The sequence below is a fragment of the Pectinophora gossypiella genome, chromosome 19, assembly GCF_024362695.1.
Source record: "Pectinophora gossypiella chromosome 19, ilPecGoss1.1, whole genome shotgun sequence".
Lineage (NCBI taxonomy): Eukaryota > Metazoa > Arthropoda > Insecta > Lepidoptera > Gelechiidae > Pectinophora > Pectinophora gossypiella.
In genome coordinates, this window is record NC_065422.1 from 1,736,668 (window position 1) to 1,756,971 (window position 20,304).

Genomic DNA, 20,304 nt, shown 5'->3' on the forward strand with positions numbered 1-20,304 from the left:
CGCTTTCTTCACGCGGAGAGCGTTGTTGCATTCACCTTAAAGTGGAGAACGCTCGTGTGGCACTAAGGGCGGTGTTAATAAACTAACCTCAGCTTCGAGACTGCTCTCAAGATCGTGTCAATGTGACAGTTCTCATATAAAAACAGGGACTTGAGCATGGTCTTGAGGGCAGTCTCAGCTGAGATTAGTTTATTAATACCACCCTAAGAGCATGTGACGTCATGCGTTTATTTCTATATTTATAAAGTACAACCACTTCACATACATTAAAACATTTATACATATATAAGGTTACGGTATCGTGACTAATATACAGGGTGTTAGTGACATCGTAACGAAAACTTTGAGGGATGATTCAGACCATGATTCTGAGTCGATATCAAGTGGATTTTTCCGTCGCAAAAATCATGTATTTTTTTTTAGTTTTTTTAAATTATTTTCAATTCTATACTTTTGCGATGGAAAATTCCACTTGATATTAACTCAGAATAATCAGCTGAATCATCCCTCTCAGTATTCGTTACGATGTCACTTACACCCCGTACAAGTACATACGGTAGCCATACAAGTAGGTATGGGTGTTAGTGACACCGTAACGAATATTGAGGGGGATGATTCAGACCATGATTCTGAGTTGATATCAAGTGGAATTTTCAGTCGGAAAATTCATGAAAATTTTTGTTTTTCTTTTTATTATTTTCTGTTCTTACTCCGTGATTACTTGAACTAAGTATACGAGATGCTTCTTGTATAGATCCTCAGGCTCCTTCCCATCGGTACCTACTCATTTTATACGTTTTGTGTAACAACAGTTAGATTAGAGTTAAAAAATCACTAAGTAGTAATAATCTACACACCTATACAGGGTGTTAGTAACACCGTAACGAAATGTTTGAGGAATGATTCAGACCAGGATTCTGTGTTGATATCAAGTGGAATTTCCTGTCAACAGAAGGAGGTATGGAGCTTACTCCACCACGCTGCTGTTTTACGGTAATAGCCGGGACCAACAACTTAACGTGTCCTCCGAAGCACGGAATCATCTTTTTCGGATTATCAGGTGATTAAAGCATGCAATATCCTCAAGATTTCTATGTCCCTATCGGGAATCGAACCCGGACCTCCAGATCGTGAGCTCTCGCTCTAACCACTAAACCACGGAGGCTGTTACAACAGCGTGGCTCTTAAATTAGTGATGATGAGTAGATATGAAATTTTTATTTTAATAATTCGCATAGGTATATTACCGAGAATGCACAACGATTGGATAGCGTCTTCTATAATAGTGGCAAACATCGCCGCTGCAAAGTAGGGTAGTCTGAAAAACATAAACGTGTTAAAAATACTTTTACTCGGATGCCCAAAAGCAAAACACAGTAATGCCCAAATTATTTTTTTACTGTCCTGATTCATCTAGTTACACTCAACATAAGTACCATTATATTTTTAAATCGCCCACTTTCAACTCGCGTGCGAAAATATACATACTTGTCTCATCTTGCAAATGCCAAGTTCTGATGCGCTACGTGAAATGGGTTTATATTTTCGAATGTGAGTCGATTATTGCAATATAATCGATTATATTGCAATAATAGACATCACAACTTCAGAACTTGGCATTTGCAAGATGAGTGTAACTAGATTATTGCTTAATCAAATATTAATCGATTATTGCAATATAATCGATTTACTCGATCGTGTTGCAATTATTTTACAGTCAATATAGTCGATTTTATCTAACGATTATTAGATTACCTCTATAATTAATTAATCTATATAATTGTAAAATTTTCAATATCGATACTATCGGTAGGCATATCGATATACAGGTAGTTAGTGACATCGTAACGAATACTAAGGGGGATGATTCAGACCATGATTCTGAGTTAATATCTTAACAAGTAGGTACGGGTGTTAGTGACTAAGTAACGAATACGGAGGGGAATGGTTCAGACCATGATTCTGAGTTGATATCAAGTGGAATTTCCTGTCGGAAAATTCTTATTTTTTTTGATGATACATGATATTAACTCAGTATCATGGTCTAAATCATCCCTCAAAGTTTTCGTTACGATGTCACTAACACCCTGTATTTAAATTGTTTAGGGGTAAATAATCGGTTAATCGATAATCGATTATTCGACAACACTAACCAATGGGCAGAAGCAGAAATACAATTTAATACAACTTACGCATACTCATTGCTTTGTTCAGTTTCAGTCTCACTGCATATAAATTCCTGCGGAAAAAGATAAAAATGTGTGCAATTCTTATTGCACACATAATATTCCCACTTTGGGAACATTCCCGGCAGTAAAAAGACGCAAAAGTTATGTAAAAATAACTTTATTACCTAAGCTTCAAGCAAATAAGACCAGGGGCCTGTTTAATAAAACTTACAATTGTAAATTACAACGACAATTTGGTGTTCATTACGTAGCTAATATGAAACTGCAAAATATTTGTGATCACAAACTCCGCAATGTACATCAAATTGTCATTATATTTTACAATTGTAAGTTTTATTAAACAGGCCCCAGGGGGGCTACCGGCTAAGACGAAGCCGATTCGAGACATCGTCGAAACTACTTTATGAAGCTGTCCTTTTTTTGGTAAGGACATTGCAGGCTTGAATCACCTGATTGTCCGAAAAAAGTAAAATGTTTCGTGTGCGTCAAGCTAGCGGCCTCAAAAAAAAAATGGGCACGAAAAAATAATTTGACCATACCAAAAAATAGTACTCTTATTGAAAAAAATAGTACCTGTTGTAAAAAAATTAGTACCATCACGGTTCTGGATTTATAGCCATGTTTTATTGCACTTGCTAGCTTGACGGTGAGCGAAATTTGGCGAGAGTTAACGACAAGGTCTTTCGCTTTGATTTAAACGCCAAAAAATAGTATCGAAATAGTACTCACCCCCTGCAAAATACCGAAAGTAGTACTTCAACGGTTCCAAAGTTATAAAGGCAGTTCTTTGATCCCGCTAGCTTGACGTTTTGAAAATACCTATTATCTGGGGAACGCTTGCATACTTCAGTATGTAACTAATGTCAATAAACTCGTATGAAATAGTACTCCCTACCATCATAATTTTGATCCGATTCTCTTTGTAGAAATGTTAAAAAATCATCATAACCTATGCCATACATTTGTTGTTGATACAGTCACGTAGCCAATTACATAACCTCACAATTTATTCGTAAGTATTGCCATTTTGGAGGTCTACCCTACCATTTCTTTGCACTTCAGTGCTGCTATTACAAAAAATTCCTATTGCATACACCCATATGCACTAATTTTAATAGAAAATGGCTGCATGGGTCTAGTTCTTATCGAAAACAATCTGTGATTTTAATACATCATAATACATTTTTAATCTGCTGTTTTATTTTATAATTTATACCTTCATGTTGAATTTGTTACGGATCGAAGTGTTTGTTAATAAACAATTTGCAGTATTTGTAGAATAACTCAAAGAGTTTCAACAATGATATTACTTTCATCTAACAACCCTGGCACTTCACCAATTTTTACCCAAAAATGGGGAAAAATACTGAAATCTGACAACATTCTTGACCATGTGTAATAATTTTGTTCGCGACTGTACTCGTCTTGATAAATGTATGACATAGGTTATAATGACTTTTTGACATATTTCTACAAAGAGAATCAGGTCCAAATTATGATGGTAGGGAGTACTATTTCATACGAGTTTATTGACATTAGTTACAAACTGAAGTATGCAAGCATTCCCCAGATAATAAGTATTTTCAAAACGTCAAGCTAGCGGGATCAAAGAACTACCTTTATAACTTTGGAACCGTTGAAGTACTACTTTCGGTATTTTGCAGGGGGTGAGTACTATTTCGATACTATTTTTTGGCGTTTAAATCAAAGCGAAAGACCTTGTCGTTAACTCTCGCCAAATTTCGCTCACCGTCAAGCTAGCAAGTGCAATAAAACATGGCTATAAATCCAGAACCGTGATGGTACTAATTTTTTTACAACAGGTACTATTTTTTTCAATAAGAGTACTATTTTTTGGTATGGTCAAATTATTTTTTCGTGCCCATTTTTTTTTTGAGGCCGCTAGCTTGACGCACACAATGTTTCCGTACTTCGGAAGGCACGAAGACTTTGGCCCCAGCTATTAGCCGATAAAGACACCTCCATCAACCGGCGCAGTGGAGCAGCGTGCTGGAGTATGCTGCATACCCCCTCCAGTTGAATGAGGCGAGGTATGTGCCCAGCAGTAGGACGTATAGTATAGACTGTTTAAGTTTTTTTTATGTAAGCATACTTACTACGGGTATGACGGGTATATCATCATCTACTATCATTTCTATCATGTCTGCATCCCTCTCCACGACTGTGAAGCTCCCACTGCCGCTAGCCGCATCAGAATTCATCGCGAAACAAAAACGTATAAAAGTAACAAAAAAAATTCACAAAAAGCGTAAATAAAACGCGATAAATCAATACATTACGAAATCATTAAAAAAAACAGTAAAATAAAAAATAAATTAAAATAACATAAATGTTTCCCAAAAGTGAGATGGAATGTCATTTTTTGACAATAATAATAAACGAAGGTTGTATTATATAAGGAATCTTTTAAGTTTTGTTCTACGAAGTTTGCATTGAGCGATAGAATAAGGAATAATATTACGCCAACTCTCGGCTCCCCACCAGCGACTGCTAGTTTTACCTCACCCCCTGCGGTCGTACTTTAGTCTCCAAACGATTTTTGGTAATTATTAAGATTGGCTGTATGATATATTGATGCCTTATTATCGGCGCAGGAGGATCTGATGAGCGCTGCAGATAGCGCCATACTTGTTGCCAAATTTTGGGCCGATACAATTTAGTTTGCCATCGACACGATAAGAGCTTGTCCACAAAGGGCGAATTCGCCGCGAAACGATTCGCGCGAAATGATTCGCGCGTTAGTGAGATACTAGACAGCAATACATCGCGTACACAAGCATCGCGCGAATTCAAAATACGCACGTAAATCGTGTGCACTACGCCAGACTCTCGACTCGCGCGTATTGCGCGCGAGTTGAGATACTAGGGACGCCTTGTTGCGTCCAGTTAACGCGCGAACTTTAGAGCGAGTGCACGTATCGAGGGCAATGGAGCGCCAAAATTTTCCCAAATACTCGCGCGTTGGCACGTACCTTGTGGACGCAACGGTCGCGCGTAAAACGCGCGAGAGAATCGCGGCAAATTCGCCCTTTCTGGACAAGCTCTAAGAAGAAGATCGGCGTGAAGTGTCTGTCTATGCCTTAAAGGATCACAAGCGTGAGCTTCACCATACACCGGACACTTCATACATAACACGTCGTTTAACACAGACACTACACATTGCCGTTATCGTACACGCGCATCTGTGTGCGCGACGATCGAAGACTAAAGTAAGACCGAGGGGGTGAGGTAAACCTAGCTCAACCGCTGGTGGGGAGCGGAGAGTTGCCGTTCTATACGTAGTAATATTCCTTATTCTATGACTCAATTTAATAGGTACTAAATAAGCGAGTATATTAAATAAAATAGACATAACATTTTTACATATTTTATTTATCAATATACATACCTAATACATAGCAATTGAGTGCAGTTTTATCTAATAAAAAGGCTTACAAAAGGAAACTGCCCTGACTAACACAACTATGTATTACGTAAATAGGTAAATACAAAACATTTATAAGTAATGAATCAGAAGTAACTTCTTCAATGAGGATAAAAACCGCCTATTTCTCCCATCAGGTGTCGCTACTGTTGAGTGTTCTTAAATTTTGAATTGAATTTTTTTTGTTTTGTTTTTTTTTTTATTTTGACAGTTCCCCATACTATTTGAGTAAACAAACATACAATATGTTTTGCGTAGCGTTCAACTGCAAAAATCATAGTGTTATTTTTATTCCCTAAACATTGGAAAGAAGAAAACTTGGACTTGACATTTTGGTAACTAGGCCGAGAAATAAAAAAGAAACATGAGTTCGTCTCCAGCTGCTACTTGAGATCAATCTCAGCTGAGTTGAGCTTAAGTCATGTCTATTAATTAGCGACAGACTTAAGACGTTGCTCACGTCTCAAGTCAATCTCAGCTGAGACGCACTTAAGATGACGTTTGAGATCGATCTATATTAATACGGGCCTTAGAAACACTTATTTTCAATCAAAACTGGCTTTTTCCAAGTGACTGTGTTTCTTCGTAACTCATCCTTCAGACGGGATACACGCCACATTACTCCATATTTTAGCTGGACAGTATAGAGAACTGTCAAAATTTAGGAACACTCAACAGTGTTGCCGCCTACATTTGAGCTTCTAGTTTTTTATCCTCATTACATGGTAGTTAAAATAAAACATTGACATAAAATACCATTTTGAATAACAATTTTTTTTTTCAATTTCACAAGTAGAATATGGCAACACTAGTAAAGCGATCAATGTTGCCATTATAAAAACTTATACAATTACGATAAAAAATCCCATAAACACGGTTAATGAATATTTTTGTCATGTTTCTATTAAACTTTTTCTATTAAATTTATTTTAATCTAATACTAAATTTTGTTAAACAGTCTTGCCAATTATTATAAGTTTGTTTTTTATTTAGTGATAGTTTTATATCAGAAAAAAAACACAGATTTGCAGAATTTGACGGTGATTGAAGGCACTATAGTTGTCCTTATGATAAACATTTCTTAAGTAAGGAATATATAAAATAGTTTTGTGAACCAACACCATATGAAGTGGCGTAGTGAAGTATGCTCCATAACCCCTTTGAAAAGTAGGCGGAGTCTTGTATAAAAAACTTTCGATTCATTCATGTACATTTGCCTCGGATACATTACTTGGCCGGACAAATAGGGAGCGCTGAGAGCTCTCACCCGGTACAAAATTTAAGACAACTGGCCTGAAGATGTCCATTGTCCAGTTGGGCGCGAACCTCGGCTCAGGGCACCGTGTAAGAGAGGATTTGAGATAATCAAATTCAAATAAATGTTTGGGATGCTATTAGTTCGTTTCCCATACACTCAAACTAGATACGTTAACAATACGCAAGTTTTCCATACTAAATTTTAATATCGATATCTTAACAACAATCCTCAATAAACCCTCCATTTTTTGTATCTACTTTTTTCTACATTCTACTTATAAATGTATACGTAAATCGTTTTTTGAAGAAAGGTGCTCGCGAACATTTTATAAGGGTGCTATCCCAATTAACTAAATACTTAGGGACCTTCCTCATAAAGCAATTCGATACTGCATTGATCTGCGACTTTAGGGCATAGAATAAACAAGTCGATTGTCGCACGGTTGACACTCGGTACTAATCTTGCACCAGTGACTTATTATCTTAAGTGTAGTTTTCACTAACACAGTTGGCTCGACCAAGACGGCGATACTGTTCACCACCTGTCACATTGGTCTAACAAAAAGCTCGGTGAGGTAAGGGTACGTAGTTCATCTTGCGATGGATGCACTTCTGTCTACCCCAATTAAACAAACTACTACGAAAGCTTATGTTAATAAACAAATAGTACTACGAAGGGACACTCCCCGCCTCGCACTAATACGAGTGTGGAGCGCGCTTGACTTACCTCACCCCCGATAGGACGGGCTTTAGTCTATTTAAGCCGTAAGCCATAAGGGAGAGCGGGATAAAACGGCACACGGTAAGAACGAGATTTTTGTATGGAGTGTCCGATCTGTGATTAAAGTTACGTTGTAGTTGTCCTACGTGTAAAAAAAGAATACCTTTGACAGTTTTTTGATGACGTCATAATACTCATAATTCGTTATATCGTAAAATTTCATAGCCGTTTTGAGATTCCGACTGTCATCTACACCGGACTGTCCGTACAAAAATCTTATTGTTACAGTGTGTCTACGCATACGTGCGAGCGAGACAAACTGTCCGCTCGCGCTCGCCCTTCTTCCTGGCTTACGGCCATTTAGGCTGTGCAGCACGACTGCACGCCGACTGAAATTGAACTGCAATCGGACTGCCCGTTTGGTTTGCAGTTCTATTGCAGTCGTGTCAACTGCATTCAAACTGCATCGGAACAGCAATTTGGCAGTCGGATTGCAGTTGAAATGCGGTCCGCCTAGAGCCTTAGACTAAATTAAGACCCAGAGGGGGTGAGGTGGGCATCGCAGAGAGCGCCCGATACGAATTGGCGCGGGCGGAGTTACCGTTCTATACCTAGTACTATTCTTTATTATATGATCCTCAATTGTTTTTCGTCACGAATCGTATTGCATCGCCCTGTGAGGAAGGTAACTTATACAATAATATACAAATAGGTGTAAATGACCTTATGTCCAAGTAACTTCATTGATAGGTACTTAAAAAAAGTATAACTCGTCCATCGTTCCGACATCGTTTTACTAATTCATGTCATTGATTCCCTTTGATATCAAGTCGAAAGAAAGAATGAGCGTACAATAGTCGACAAACTCGACCTTTTATATATTAATTAAAATCACAACTTACATTTTAATCACGGTCATAGACTTTTGTTGTAAACCGTTTTAAAACTGCGTATCCGTTTGCTCCTCGTAGATTGAGAGCAGGACAGATATATAGTACATAGCCTAGCGCGAAAGAGACGAGAGATATTTCACTCTAATCTATTAAAAGCCGGATGTATTTTTTTTTTGTTGGCCTGGTTACAAAAAACTTTAGGCCATGTAATTATTGTAACGTCACATAGGTTAATATTGGTTTTGTGTGAATAAAGTTCATTTGACATTTTATTTTAAACGTCCATTCTAAGTTTTTCTAAAATTTTCTAGAATTTTCTTTATGAATCTTGTTTGGTAAGGTGACCCTGTGATAACCAGATAACGCTTAAGAGATGTAGATATCTTAATTATCCTTAAATGTTCTTAATTTTAGGGTAAACGGGTCTTGTGAAACAGGATGACGCTTGGGAGATGATTATTTGTCAATTATTCTTGAATATTCTTGATCATTCTAAGTATTTCCCTGGTCACCCGTGTTCCTTTGTATCCTATAACCGCATGCGCATCTTCTCGGGCTGGCTGACGAGCCCGTTGGCGTCGAGGTGCGCGTACAGCGCGGTCAGGTACTCCTTGGGGTGGTGGATGTAGTGCTGCACGTGGGGAGACTTGTCCCAGCACTTCCAGGTGCACTGGAAAAAACAAAAAGAATATTATTTTAAGTTTACGCGGTTATTATCATAATTAAAACACATCTTCTTCTTCTATCGTGTGGGTTGTGAGGTGGAGTACCAACCTCATCAACCCTGGTGTCAGGGTTACTATTAAAACACATAATAACGGGTTCTTACCGCGTTTAAATCAGAGATTATTTTTTTTATTTTCTTTATTAAGGAAACAATTAAGGAAGAATAATAAGAATAGGAAGCGTGGTGGAGTATGCTCCATACCCCCTCCGGTTGATTGAGGGGAGGCCTGTGCCCAGCAGTGGGACGTATATAAGCTGTTTATGTTATGTTATGTAAGGAAACAAACAGCTTACACAATAGATAAAGATATAAACTTATAATTAAGCCAAAACAGTTTCCACCGAAGTATCTAACATATATTATATTCCGTTGCAAACTGCGGTGAACTAGTCTGTAAATTATATTAAGTTATCCTGTTAGGCCCAAGAATTAAATTAATAGGTACAAAAAGAAAAATCTGTAAACAATCCATCTATATCTAAGCATTCATTATATATCTATTACATGCTTTAATCATTTTAGCTACTATTATTTTACAGCATTGACAAAGGCATTTACCTTACTAGAAAATATATCTATATCACCATAAAATCCATCATAGTTTAAATCCATGATATGAGGCTCCCGATATTTCTACAGTTGCAAGTGCCATGATCACGGGATGACACATATCCCTGATTTAAACACTATAAGAACTTAATGGTGCTAATTCCTGTAAATACCATCTAATTTTATTTTAAGTTATATCTGTCCTTTTCTTATCCGCCGAAAAGGAAAGGGACGGGTAATCGACAAGCATAAAATTTATGGAACACACGTCAATTTTAAGCACAAATCTAAACCAACCGTCTAAAAATTTTACGTCAGTCAATAACCCGACACATTAATTTACTCATTCTTCCTAAAATTAAGAGCTGTGAATCATCCGTCCCTTTCCTTTTCGACGGATACGAAAATGACGGATATAACCTAAAATAAAATTAGGCGGTGTCTGCAGGAATCGGGGCCATTATGTGTTTTAATTGAAAAGAATATTAGCCCAAGAATATAGACCCAACTAATAAAGGAGTTAGTCCCGCCCATACAACACAGATGGCGCTTATCGGTCCTGAAACGCGGTAATGAAGTTCGCATGGAATACCATTGTAATAAGTCTATAAATTATGTAATACAAACTGGATTAAAAGAAAAGAAAGGAAACCATGACACAGTAGGACTAGGGCCCTGTGCTGGGAGGTTTTCTGGCCACGTCTTTCCCACAGCGTTACAGATTCCGATGTGGTAGTAGTTTTACAGCTAGTTACATAATGGTGCTAATTCCTGTAAATACCATCTAATTTTATTTTAAGTTAGTATATCTGTCATTTTCTTATCCGCCGAAAAGGAAAGGGACGGGTAATCGACAAGCATAAAATTTATGGAACACACGTCAATTTTAAGCACAAATCTAAACCAACCGTCTAAAAATTTTACGTCAGTCAATAACCCGACACATTAATTTACTCATTCTTCCTAAAATTAAGAGCTGTGAATCATCCGTCCCTTTCCTTTTCGACGGATACGAAAATGACGGATATAACCTAAAATAAAATTAGGCGGTGTCTGCAGGAATCGGGGCCATTATGTGTTTTAATTGAAAAGAATATTAGCCCAAGAATATAGACCCAACTAATAAAGGAGTTAGTTCCGCCCATACAACACAGATGGCGCTTATCGGTCCTGAAACGCGGTAATGAAGTTCGCATGGAATACCATTGTAATAAGTCTATAAATTATGTAATACAAACTGGATTAAAAGAAAAGAAAGGAAAACATGAAACAGTAGGACTAGGGCCCTGTGCTGGGAGGTTTTCTGGCCACGTCTTTCCCTCAGCGTTACAGATTCCGATGTGGTAGTAGTTTTACAGCTAGTTACATAATATGTAATTTAATTATGTTTGACGTTCAAAAAGCGCTAACTTTGTAAGCCAATTTTGAAAAATAAATATTTTTGAATTTTTTTTTTTTTTTTTTGAATGGCGTGACGCGATTCTGACCATTGTATCGTCGCTCTCTACTCACAACATATGGATCGTGAACACAACGTGATTATGACAAAGTTAGATATCATCATCATCTCCCTAGAATTATCCCGTTTATCACAGAGTCCTTTTTTTTTGTTTTGTTTTTCCCCGAAGGGTAAGGCAAAGGGAACTATGCCCATACAACCATGTCTGACGTATTTTTTTTTTCTTGATGATTAATGAAATGATGAAAGGTGATGATGATGAAACCTAAGCCCCCACCCTCGGAGTAGACTCCTACTCCGAACCCCAAACGAATTAACTCAAAAGTCCGCATAAACTTTTGAGTTATGAAGCGGCTTCCCGGCACGAAGCGAAAATAGGCAGATACACTTTGTTCATTGAATACTCCAATATAATAACACTCGCGAATGTCTTCTGACTAACTTAATGCGATCATTAACCACAAAACACCACTTCGTATTAATTATTTAGATTATTCAACGAAGAAAGCAACTGTCCCGTTCCCGTTTCCCGCCGAAAAGCCCTTATCACAGAGTCCGCTAACCTAACCTGAAGATTTGACAGGTCCGGTTTTTTTACAGAAGCATCTGCCTGTCTGACCTTCCAACCAACCCCATACAGCATTTCTCGGGAATGTGGGTTTCCTCAAGATGTTTTCCTTCGCCGCTGAGCACGTGATAATCATTTATGATCCAAATATGAATTCGAAAAAAAATTCGAGTCTGCGACCTCAAAGTTAGAGGCAAGCTGCAACTGGGCTACCATGGCTCCCCAAAGTTACATAGCACACATGTGACGAAGTTAGATATCATACACACTCACACATACACGCACACATATTACTCGATACCTAGAAGTTTTATTTTTGTTAATTTTAAATATTTTTATTATATTTAATTATTGTGTCTTTTGTTATAGTTATAATTTTTCATAGTGCTCTGTATTATGTCCGTGTGTCCATTTTGTAAATCCTAACATAGGAAATCGTAGTCTGGCCTCTGCGACACAATCTGAGCTTAGTGCAGGGACTGCCGCATATCTAGAGTAAAGTCTATGTTCAATAAAAGAGGAGCTCGGTGGCGTCGCGGTCAACGCGCTCGGTCTGCGATTGTTGAAGTTAAGCAACTTTCGCAAAGGCCGGTCATAGGATGGGTGACCACAAAAAAAAAAGTTTTCATCTCGAGCTCATCCGTGCTTCGGAAGGCACGTTAAACCGTTGGTCCCGGTTGCATTAGCAGTCGTTAATAACCACCAATCCGCACTGGGCCCGCGTGGTGGTTTCCCTATCCATCCATAGGGAAGGCCCGTGCCCCAGCAGTGGGGACGTTAATGGACTGATGATGATTTTCAATAAAAGATTATTATTATTATATAAGAGTATGTTACCTTGATGCCCATCTCGACCCAGCTGTCGTGCACGCTGCGGTTGCTCTTCTCCGCGCCGACGGGGTCCGTCTTAGAGAGCAGGAACAACGCGGGGGCCCGGCACAGGTTCGTGTGGAACAGCTGAGACGACCTGATGTAGTGGCTCGTCGCCGCGTCATGGAACGTTTTCATGTGGTATCTGGAATTTATTACACATACGAATGAAACAATGAACATGAGGAAAGGAAAAAATATAATCGCCTAGGAAATTCTCGTAAATATTGCTGCTAATTCCTGCAGACGCCATCTAATTTTATTTTAAGTTATACCTGTCATTTTCTCATCCGTTGAAAAAGAAAGGGACGGGTAATCGACAGGCATAAAATTTATGGAATACACGTTAATTTTAAGCAGAAATATAAACCACCGTCTAAAAAATTTACATCGGTCAATAACCCGACAGGATTAAGTAGGCAGCATGTCAAACGGATTGCATACCAGGGAGACGCCTATTTTATTCGCACGGGTTATTCATTCATTTTAAAATGAACTTGTTGATCCGTCCCTTTCCTTTTCGGCGGATAAGAAAATGACGGGTATAACTTAAAATAAAATTAGGAGGTGTCTGCAGGAATCGGGGCCATTATAGTCTGAAATAAATAGGTATATTACTCCATATAAGTCTTGAGAGTTTTCTGCATGATCTTGTTCTTGGGGAAGACAGCAGCTGGTACCCCCACGGTGATCTCGGAGATGTCTGCTGCCGAGTCCCAGACTTGAGCCACCACGCGGTCCAGGCACGGCTGGTACCTGAAATCAATAGCGGAGTATTTAAATATCCATGCAGATTTTTACATCTAACACGTGCAATCACCACTCATCATCGTTTTCGGATTCATGTTTAGATCTCAAATATTATCACGTACTTAGCTGTGAAGGAAAACATCGTGAGGAAACCCTCATGTCCGAGTTTATGGAGAAGAGAAGACACTTGTTCGAGGTAGTGACCTAACCTGTAATTGGGCTGGGTAAGCTGGGTTTTCATAATATTATTAGACGTTAACTTACCGTACAATATCTCCGAAAACGACACGTCCGATAGAGCGAAGTGGAAGAGAAAGACGAAGAAGGCAAACCCCACCATCAGATGGGAATAATAAATGCCAAGGAGAGAGAGAGAGAGTTAACTTAACAGACTCTTAGCAAAATCCTTTTGTGCGCAACCAGAATTTCTAGTTGTCAATACAATAACATCATCATCATTAATTTAAGACCCACGCTCTTGGCGATGCAGCATTCTCTACTCTTGACTATCTAAGGCCAATTCCTTGACTTCCTTATAAGAGATGGCGTTCGCCTTTTTTAACTTGTTCCATGTAAGCTCTTCTTGGTCTTCCCCTTCCTCACTTCAGGGATATAGGCATCCGTTTAAAAATATTTCACTTAAAGGCACTAGTTTCTGTCGGAGTACCCTGAAATGCGACTCACCGCTGAGCATCCTTCATGACGTGCACACACAGCTCGCCCCAGATGTAGCCGGCAACTGAGAACCCGTGCACCACGAGCGGCTGCTCAGTCTCGTTCTCAGACATGAATTTGATCAGATCCGCTGCAACCAACTGCGGAAGCCAGAACAGAAAGCATTGTTAAAAGACAGGTATACATCAACTCACTTCCCTATGGAGCGCAAGCATAAAATGATAATGCTACGTGTAGATCACATAGGCTTTTTCGGATTCTTGTTTAATCTCAACAAAATCCATTCAACGAAGGATGTACCTTTCGCAAAATGACCAATTCGCAAAATGACCAATTCTCAAAATGACAATTTCGCAAAATGACCATTTTGCAAAATGGTTAATGCTCAAAATGAACATTTCGCGTAATGACCAATTCGCAGAATGACCACTTCACAGAATGACCAATTCGCAGAATGACCAATTCGCAGAATGACCACTTCGCAGAATGACCACTTCACAGAATGACCGAAATGGACAAACTTTATCATACCTGTGTCCCCTTGAGCGGCCACATGAGCTGCCATGGAGTGCAAGAGACGGACAGAACGTCGAAGCCCTGCTCCAGGTACAGCGTAGCATACTTCATCACGTGCTTCTGCCGAGCCAGCAGCCAGTTGATCATGATGCACAGGGGTTTGTTCGGATTCTTGTCCAGTCTGTGAAGGAGATATAGATTCTTTTAGTCACTTTAAAGAGGAATGATACACGCACGATGGTTGAGAATGGAAGAATCCAATGTGTTGTGTCAGGATCACAGTAAGTGGAATCCGTGGTCTCTTCCTACATACATACATACATAAACAGCCTATATACGTCCTACTGCTGGGCACAGGCCTCCCCTCAATCAACCGGAGAGGGTATGGAGCATACTCCACCACGCTGCTCCACTGCGGGTTGGTGGAGGTGTTTTTACGGCTAATAGCCGGGACCAACGGCTTAACGTGCCCTCCGAAGCACGGAATCATCTTACTTTTTCGGACAATCAGGTGATTCAGGCCTGAAAAGTCCTTACCAAAGGACACTCTCTGCCTACAGAAATCAGAATCATTTATTCAACGTAATTATCATGGATAAACTTGTTGAAGGTCAATGTAACATTTTTGCATTTAAATACGTCATTTCGCAAGGTGTTATGGCTGAGGAGAAGAACTGACAAGAAACTGCAACAGCAACACATCTTTTAATTCAATGAGGGTACATTACAAGTTATTTAATAACTAGAGGAACACATTCAATACCAGCCATTTTTCCCACCCCAACCCCAATGGACCCCAACGGAAATATTCACGCACGTCGAGAAAGTAATTACATACATACATAAAACCATGACTATCTCCCACCGCGGTAAGCAGACACTATGCAATCCCATTTGCTTCGATCCATTTTGTCTTTCCATTTGATTTGACGAAGAAAGTAATAAAATTGGTAATTTTCGTAAAAAGTCAAATAGTTGAAAGTATCTATAGGTATTCAATAGGTAACTTCATTTCAATGAAGGACTTTCCAGGCTATGATCACCAAAAACAATATGTGATGGCTTTGTACAGCTTTAAAGTGATAATTAATTACCTATTTTCTCATCACAATGTAATGGCGGAAGCATTATAAAACTAATTGTCGCTTGATATTTGGATCACATTGGCCCCGATTCCTGCAAACACCGCCTAATTTTATTTTAAGTTATATCCGTCATTTTCATATCCGTCGAAAAGGAAAGGGACGGATGATTCACAGCTCTTAATTTTAGGAAGAATGAGTAAATGAATGTGTCGGGTTATTGACTGATGTAAAATTTTTAGACGGTTGGTTTAGATTTGTGCTTAAAATTGACGTGTGTTCCATAAATTTTATGCTTGTCAATTACCCGTCCCTTTCCTTTTCGGCGGATAAGAAAATGACAGATATAACTTAAAATAAAATTAGATGGTATTTACAGGAATTAGCACCATTATGTGTAGAATGATGTTGCTTGCTATCTATAAAAAAAAAAGAGTTTATTTCGGACATGTTCCATAGTGGTTAGTAACAAGCAATAAACAACTTAATCTAGCTCCAATAATAATATTGCTCCTCTTTATTTTAATCAAAATTATAATCGGGTGGAAGATGTTATTGTGCACGGGTGTAATAATAAGGGTCGTCATTTATACTCAAAAACAAAGATAAAAATGCATATGTCTGTTATTCACGAAATTAGAAGATTAAATGAAGGAAAATCTGTACAGCGCCATCTATATTATTTTGAGAAGCGTATCCTGGAAAGTATCTCTTTAGAATTGTCATCGTCTTAATGTTTTTTATCTAAAGAAAAGCCTCGATCAATTCCAAATAATGTAAATAGAATAGGCTAATAAATGCAAATTTATTGCCTGCTTCAAATAACGAAATAAAACTAAGCAATTGTAACTTGTGTCTTAATTCTGACCCTACTTAATCTCAATTTTACTTGCTAATTCCAAGATACGGAGTAGGTCTGTTACTATATGGTAATTATTATAATAGGGTCATTGATCTACAAATGTTTAAAGGCTTCCGTACACCAAACGCAGACGATGGTGCTAATTCCGCAGACGCTATCTAATTTTATTTTAAGTTATACCTGTCATTTATTTATCCGCTGAAAAAGAAAGGGACGGGGATAAAATTTCTAAAATTGAAATCTAAAACAACCGCCTAAAAATTTTACATCGGCCAATAACCCGACAGAGTTAAATAGACAGCACGTCAAATGGATAGCATAACAGCGGACTATTTGTGTCATTTTTTTTTGCTTCCTGCCCCCAACCCCTTCAAAGAGGGGATGAAATTTTGTATGGGACTTTTCGCAGTTTTCAAGATAGGAAACTAAAAATACATTAGGAAAGGCAAAAAGTTGATTTAACATTTGTTAATTGTATTATCGCCCTTGGTCTTGGTTCCATACAAGACCATTAACCCGGCCCCAGGGGGGACAGAGTCATCTTCTCTGCCCTCCACTGGGGCAATTCCTGTTCGGCGCGTCCTTGCCGCGGGGGTGGGCGCCTCTTACTTCAGTAGGCCGGAGTAAGATGGTGGCTGAGTTCGAATAGGGACCCAGACCTACGGGGTATAACGTAGAACCCTTGCCCAGGGATACGGGTGAAGACCTCAACGGCTGCAGAGGCGGAGATGGGAGCCATCGGTACGGCAATGCAGGACGGAAGGGGCATGTCACAGGGACTGTAACCTGGAACCTGACAGAGGGCAGCATTAACTGTCAGTACTATTCAGAGGCAGAGGACAGGAGTCCTAGTATGGCTTTGTAATAGACTACTCTGGGCGCCATCCCATTCGCGTCAGACAGAGTACTGCGGGGCGGAAGGCAAGAGGGAAACCACTGCCCTATTTTTCCCTAAAAAAGTAGCATGGAGAGTATTTTACAGAAATGCTGCACCGACAAGAGCGTGGCTCTTAAATTGATGATGATGAATTGTATTATAAACTATGATCGGTCGTAAGTTAACACATCAATGCATCTATTTCCATATTTCAACATACTGCTATAGTTTAAGAGATATCATGTAAACATTATAATACCAGCAGGGATGTTATTGTGTGCGTATTGTTTATCTAAATTATGCGAGTGTTAAGCGTCAGTGTGTTCTGATACAAAGATATGCCGTTTCCGGGAATGTTCCCAAATTGGGAATTTTCCTGTTGTAAAATCCATTTTAGCCGTTTTTTTTTTTCATATTGTTAGTTTTTTATACTCTGATCCTATCTGCCTAAAGGCTAGATAACAAAGTTCTTTTTACGTAACTTATGCGCGTTCTTACTGCAGGGGATTTTCCCAAAATGTCCATACTATTAAACTTTCTACAACAGGAATTACCCTTAGGAAACATTCCCGGAAACGCCACATCATTGGTTCTATACATTGTAATTATACCTACTTATTGATAAAGTAGGTTATGTAGGTGAAGGGTTGGCATAGGTCTAAAGTGAATCGGTTCGAAACGGCGCGTACGCATCAAGGAATAGAAGACAGAGGATGGAAAGGCCCTAACGCGCATTTTGTATGAAATTAAATAAAATTTATTCGCTCTAGAGTGGTTTATGTTTATGTTAGTGGGCTCTGTTTTCCGCATTTAGACTCTAAGATGGCCCATTATGCGTGTAATTGTTGACTACGTAAGCCAACCTATCTCCTTCCAGAAGCTCAGAAGCCTCCTAGGGTTTTCACAGGATTCGCGGAGCGACCCCATTCCTTTGAGGATTTTTACCCGTTGTGCTGACACTCCCGTGCATTCCAGGATTACATGGGCAGTTTCTTCTGCGTCCAGACAGCCTCTGCAAAGTGGGCTGTCCGTTATCCCTAAGTTAAATAGGTGTTTGTTGAGTGGGCAGTGACCCGTAATACTGCCCACTACTATTCGGAGGTGCTCTAGAGTGGTACGAAAGATCTTAAATAAAATGTATGAGAACCGCTGTCGCCGGTTCAACCCCACTCTCTTATACTACTACTCCTGCAAACAGATAACTACGACAGCTCTACTGCTTCTCAAATTCCATAGCCACTTTACCGACAATGTATATTTTATGTGACAGTCTACAATTTTATCATTACTTTTTGTACAAAAGTATTTTTTAATAAATAGCCGATTATACTAAGGTTTGTAGCTTTCCTGCGATAAGGAGGGATCTTCTTGCATGATGGTCGATTAGTTAGTTTACTGATAGACACACGGTTATTGTGATTCGTGTGACCGGTGTGTCTATGCGCAAGCGCATTGCAGCTCTAACCGAGGTGATCTCATGCCAAAGCGTTATCTATTTCAGTGCAGTAATTCATCTGACCACAAAAACATTGTTAACAACAAAAAGACAAGTAGACAAAGTTAGGAAGTGGTTGAATGCATTTGGCTCTTGTACGTAGATACATGCATAAATGCGTCCATGATTCCTAATGCAGTGGATAGTCAATAATCAGAAAATATCATGCAGCCGTGCGGTTTGATGCGAAATCCCAAGATGATTTCACATTCACCTTCGTTATCGCTATGAAATAGGCATCTCTTACACTGACTCTTATGATACAGGTTCTTACCTAGTATAAGAGGCAGGGCATTTTGTTGTTATACGTACCAACATGTTTTCTGTATTTTTTAAAAAGTTTGAATGTATGTTTTGAGTCAATATTCTTTTTTTTATATATCACGACTGTCTCACGTGTGCTGTCAAGTTAATTCTGTCGGGTTATTGGCCAATATAAAATTTTGAAGGGTTTTTCAATTTTCTGCCTAAAATGTGTGTTCCATAATTTTTATGCCTGTAGATTACGTTCCTTTCTTTTTCAGCGGATAAGAAAATGACAGGTATAACTTAAAATAAAATTAGGTGTCTGCAGGAATAGGGGCCAATGTCAATACATCTGACCACATACCTAAAGTTAAAGTAAACAGGCATAATAGGGGAAGTATCAATAAGACCGAGCATTTAAAGCATTCAACCGACTACAAGCGATAGACGAGTTATTGCGAATATAGACTCTATACACTGTCATGTCCCTGGTATCTCGCTGGTATGCAACCCGTTTGACGTGTGCTGTCAACTTTATTCTGTCTGGTTATTAGCCGATGTAAAATTTTTAGAGGGTTGTTTTAGATTTCTGCTGTTTTTCTGATTTTCTTCTATGCTGTTCTGGGAGCAAATAAAAACATAGAACACGTTCAGCTGCTTCTCTTCCCGGGCATGTCGTAAAAACCGACACAGGGATTGTGTCCTCTAACATGATAGACTAATGTTATGGGCGATAGGCTGATCCCTTATCACCATAAGGTTCATCATATCAATCTTTGGACTTCGTATCAACAGTGGCTGCAAGTTGTTTTTGATTACTTGTGGCTCTGCCCACCCCATTAGGGATTACGGGCGTGAGTTTATGTATGTATGTATGTATGTTTATCTGATTTCTGATTTTTTTGACGTGTGTTCCATAAATTTTATATCTGTCGATTACCCTTTCCGTTTCGATGTAAGTATAACTTAAAATAAAATTAGGTTGTGTCTACACGAATTAGCACCAATGTATACGTATTTGTATGTCGTGGCCAGATCGTATAATTGATCATTTCATGATGTGTTCGACCATTTCATAAAAGGGTAATTTTTCATGAAATGGCCAACTTTAGTTAACCTTATC

At 38.8% G+C, this 20,304-nt stretch overlaps 1 protein-coding gene across 1 annotated transcript in view; it reads right to left on the minus strand.

Annotated features, from left to right (window-relative positions):
- Positions 1–8,448: 8,448 nt before the first annotated feature.
- The window catches only part of LOC126375549 (uncharacterized), a 32,895-nt gene continuing 21,039 nt past the window's right edge, over positions 8,449–20,304 (minus strand). Inside the window, exons 4-8 of the mRNA XM_050022528.1 lie at positions 14,635–14,800; positions 14,113–14,243; positions 13,297–13,434; positions 12,646–12,823; positions 8,449–9,175 (exon numbers count right to left, since the gene is read on the minus strand). Of these exons, the coding sequence (XP_049878485.1) occupies positions 9,035–9,175; positions 12,646–12,823; positions 13,297–13,434; positions 14,113–14,243; positions 14,635–14,800 (754 nt within the window). The 3' untranslated portion in view covers positions 8,449–9,034. The remainder of the gene's footprint in view (positions 9,176–12,645; positions 12,824–13,296; positions 13,435–14,112; positions 14,244–14,634; positions 14,801–20,304) is intronic.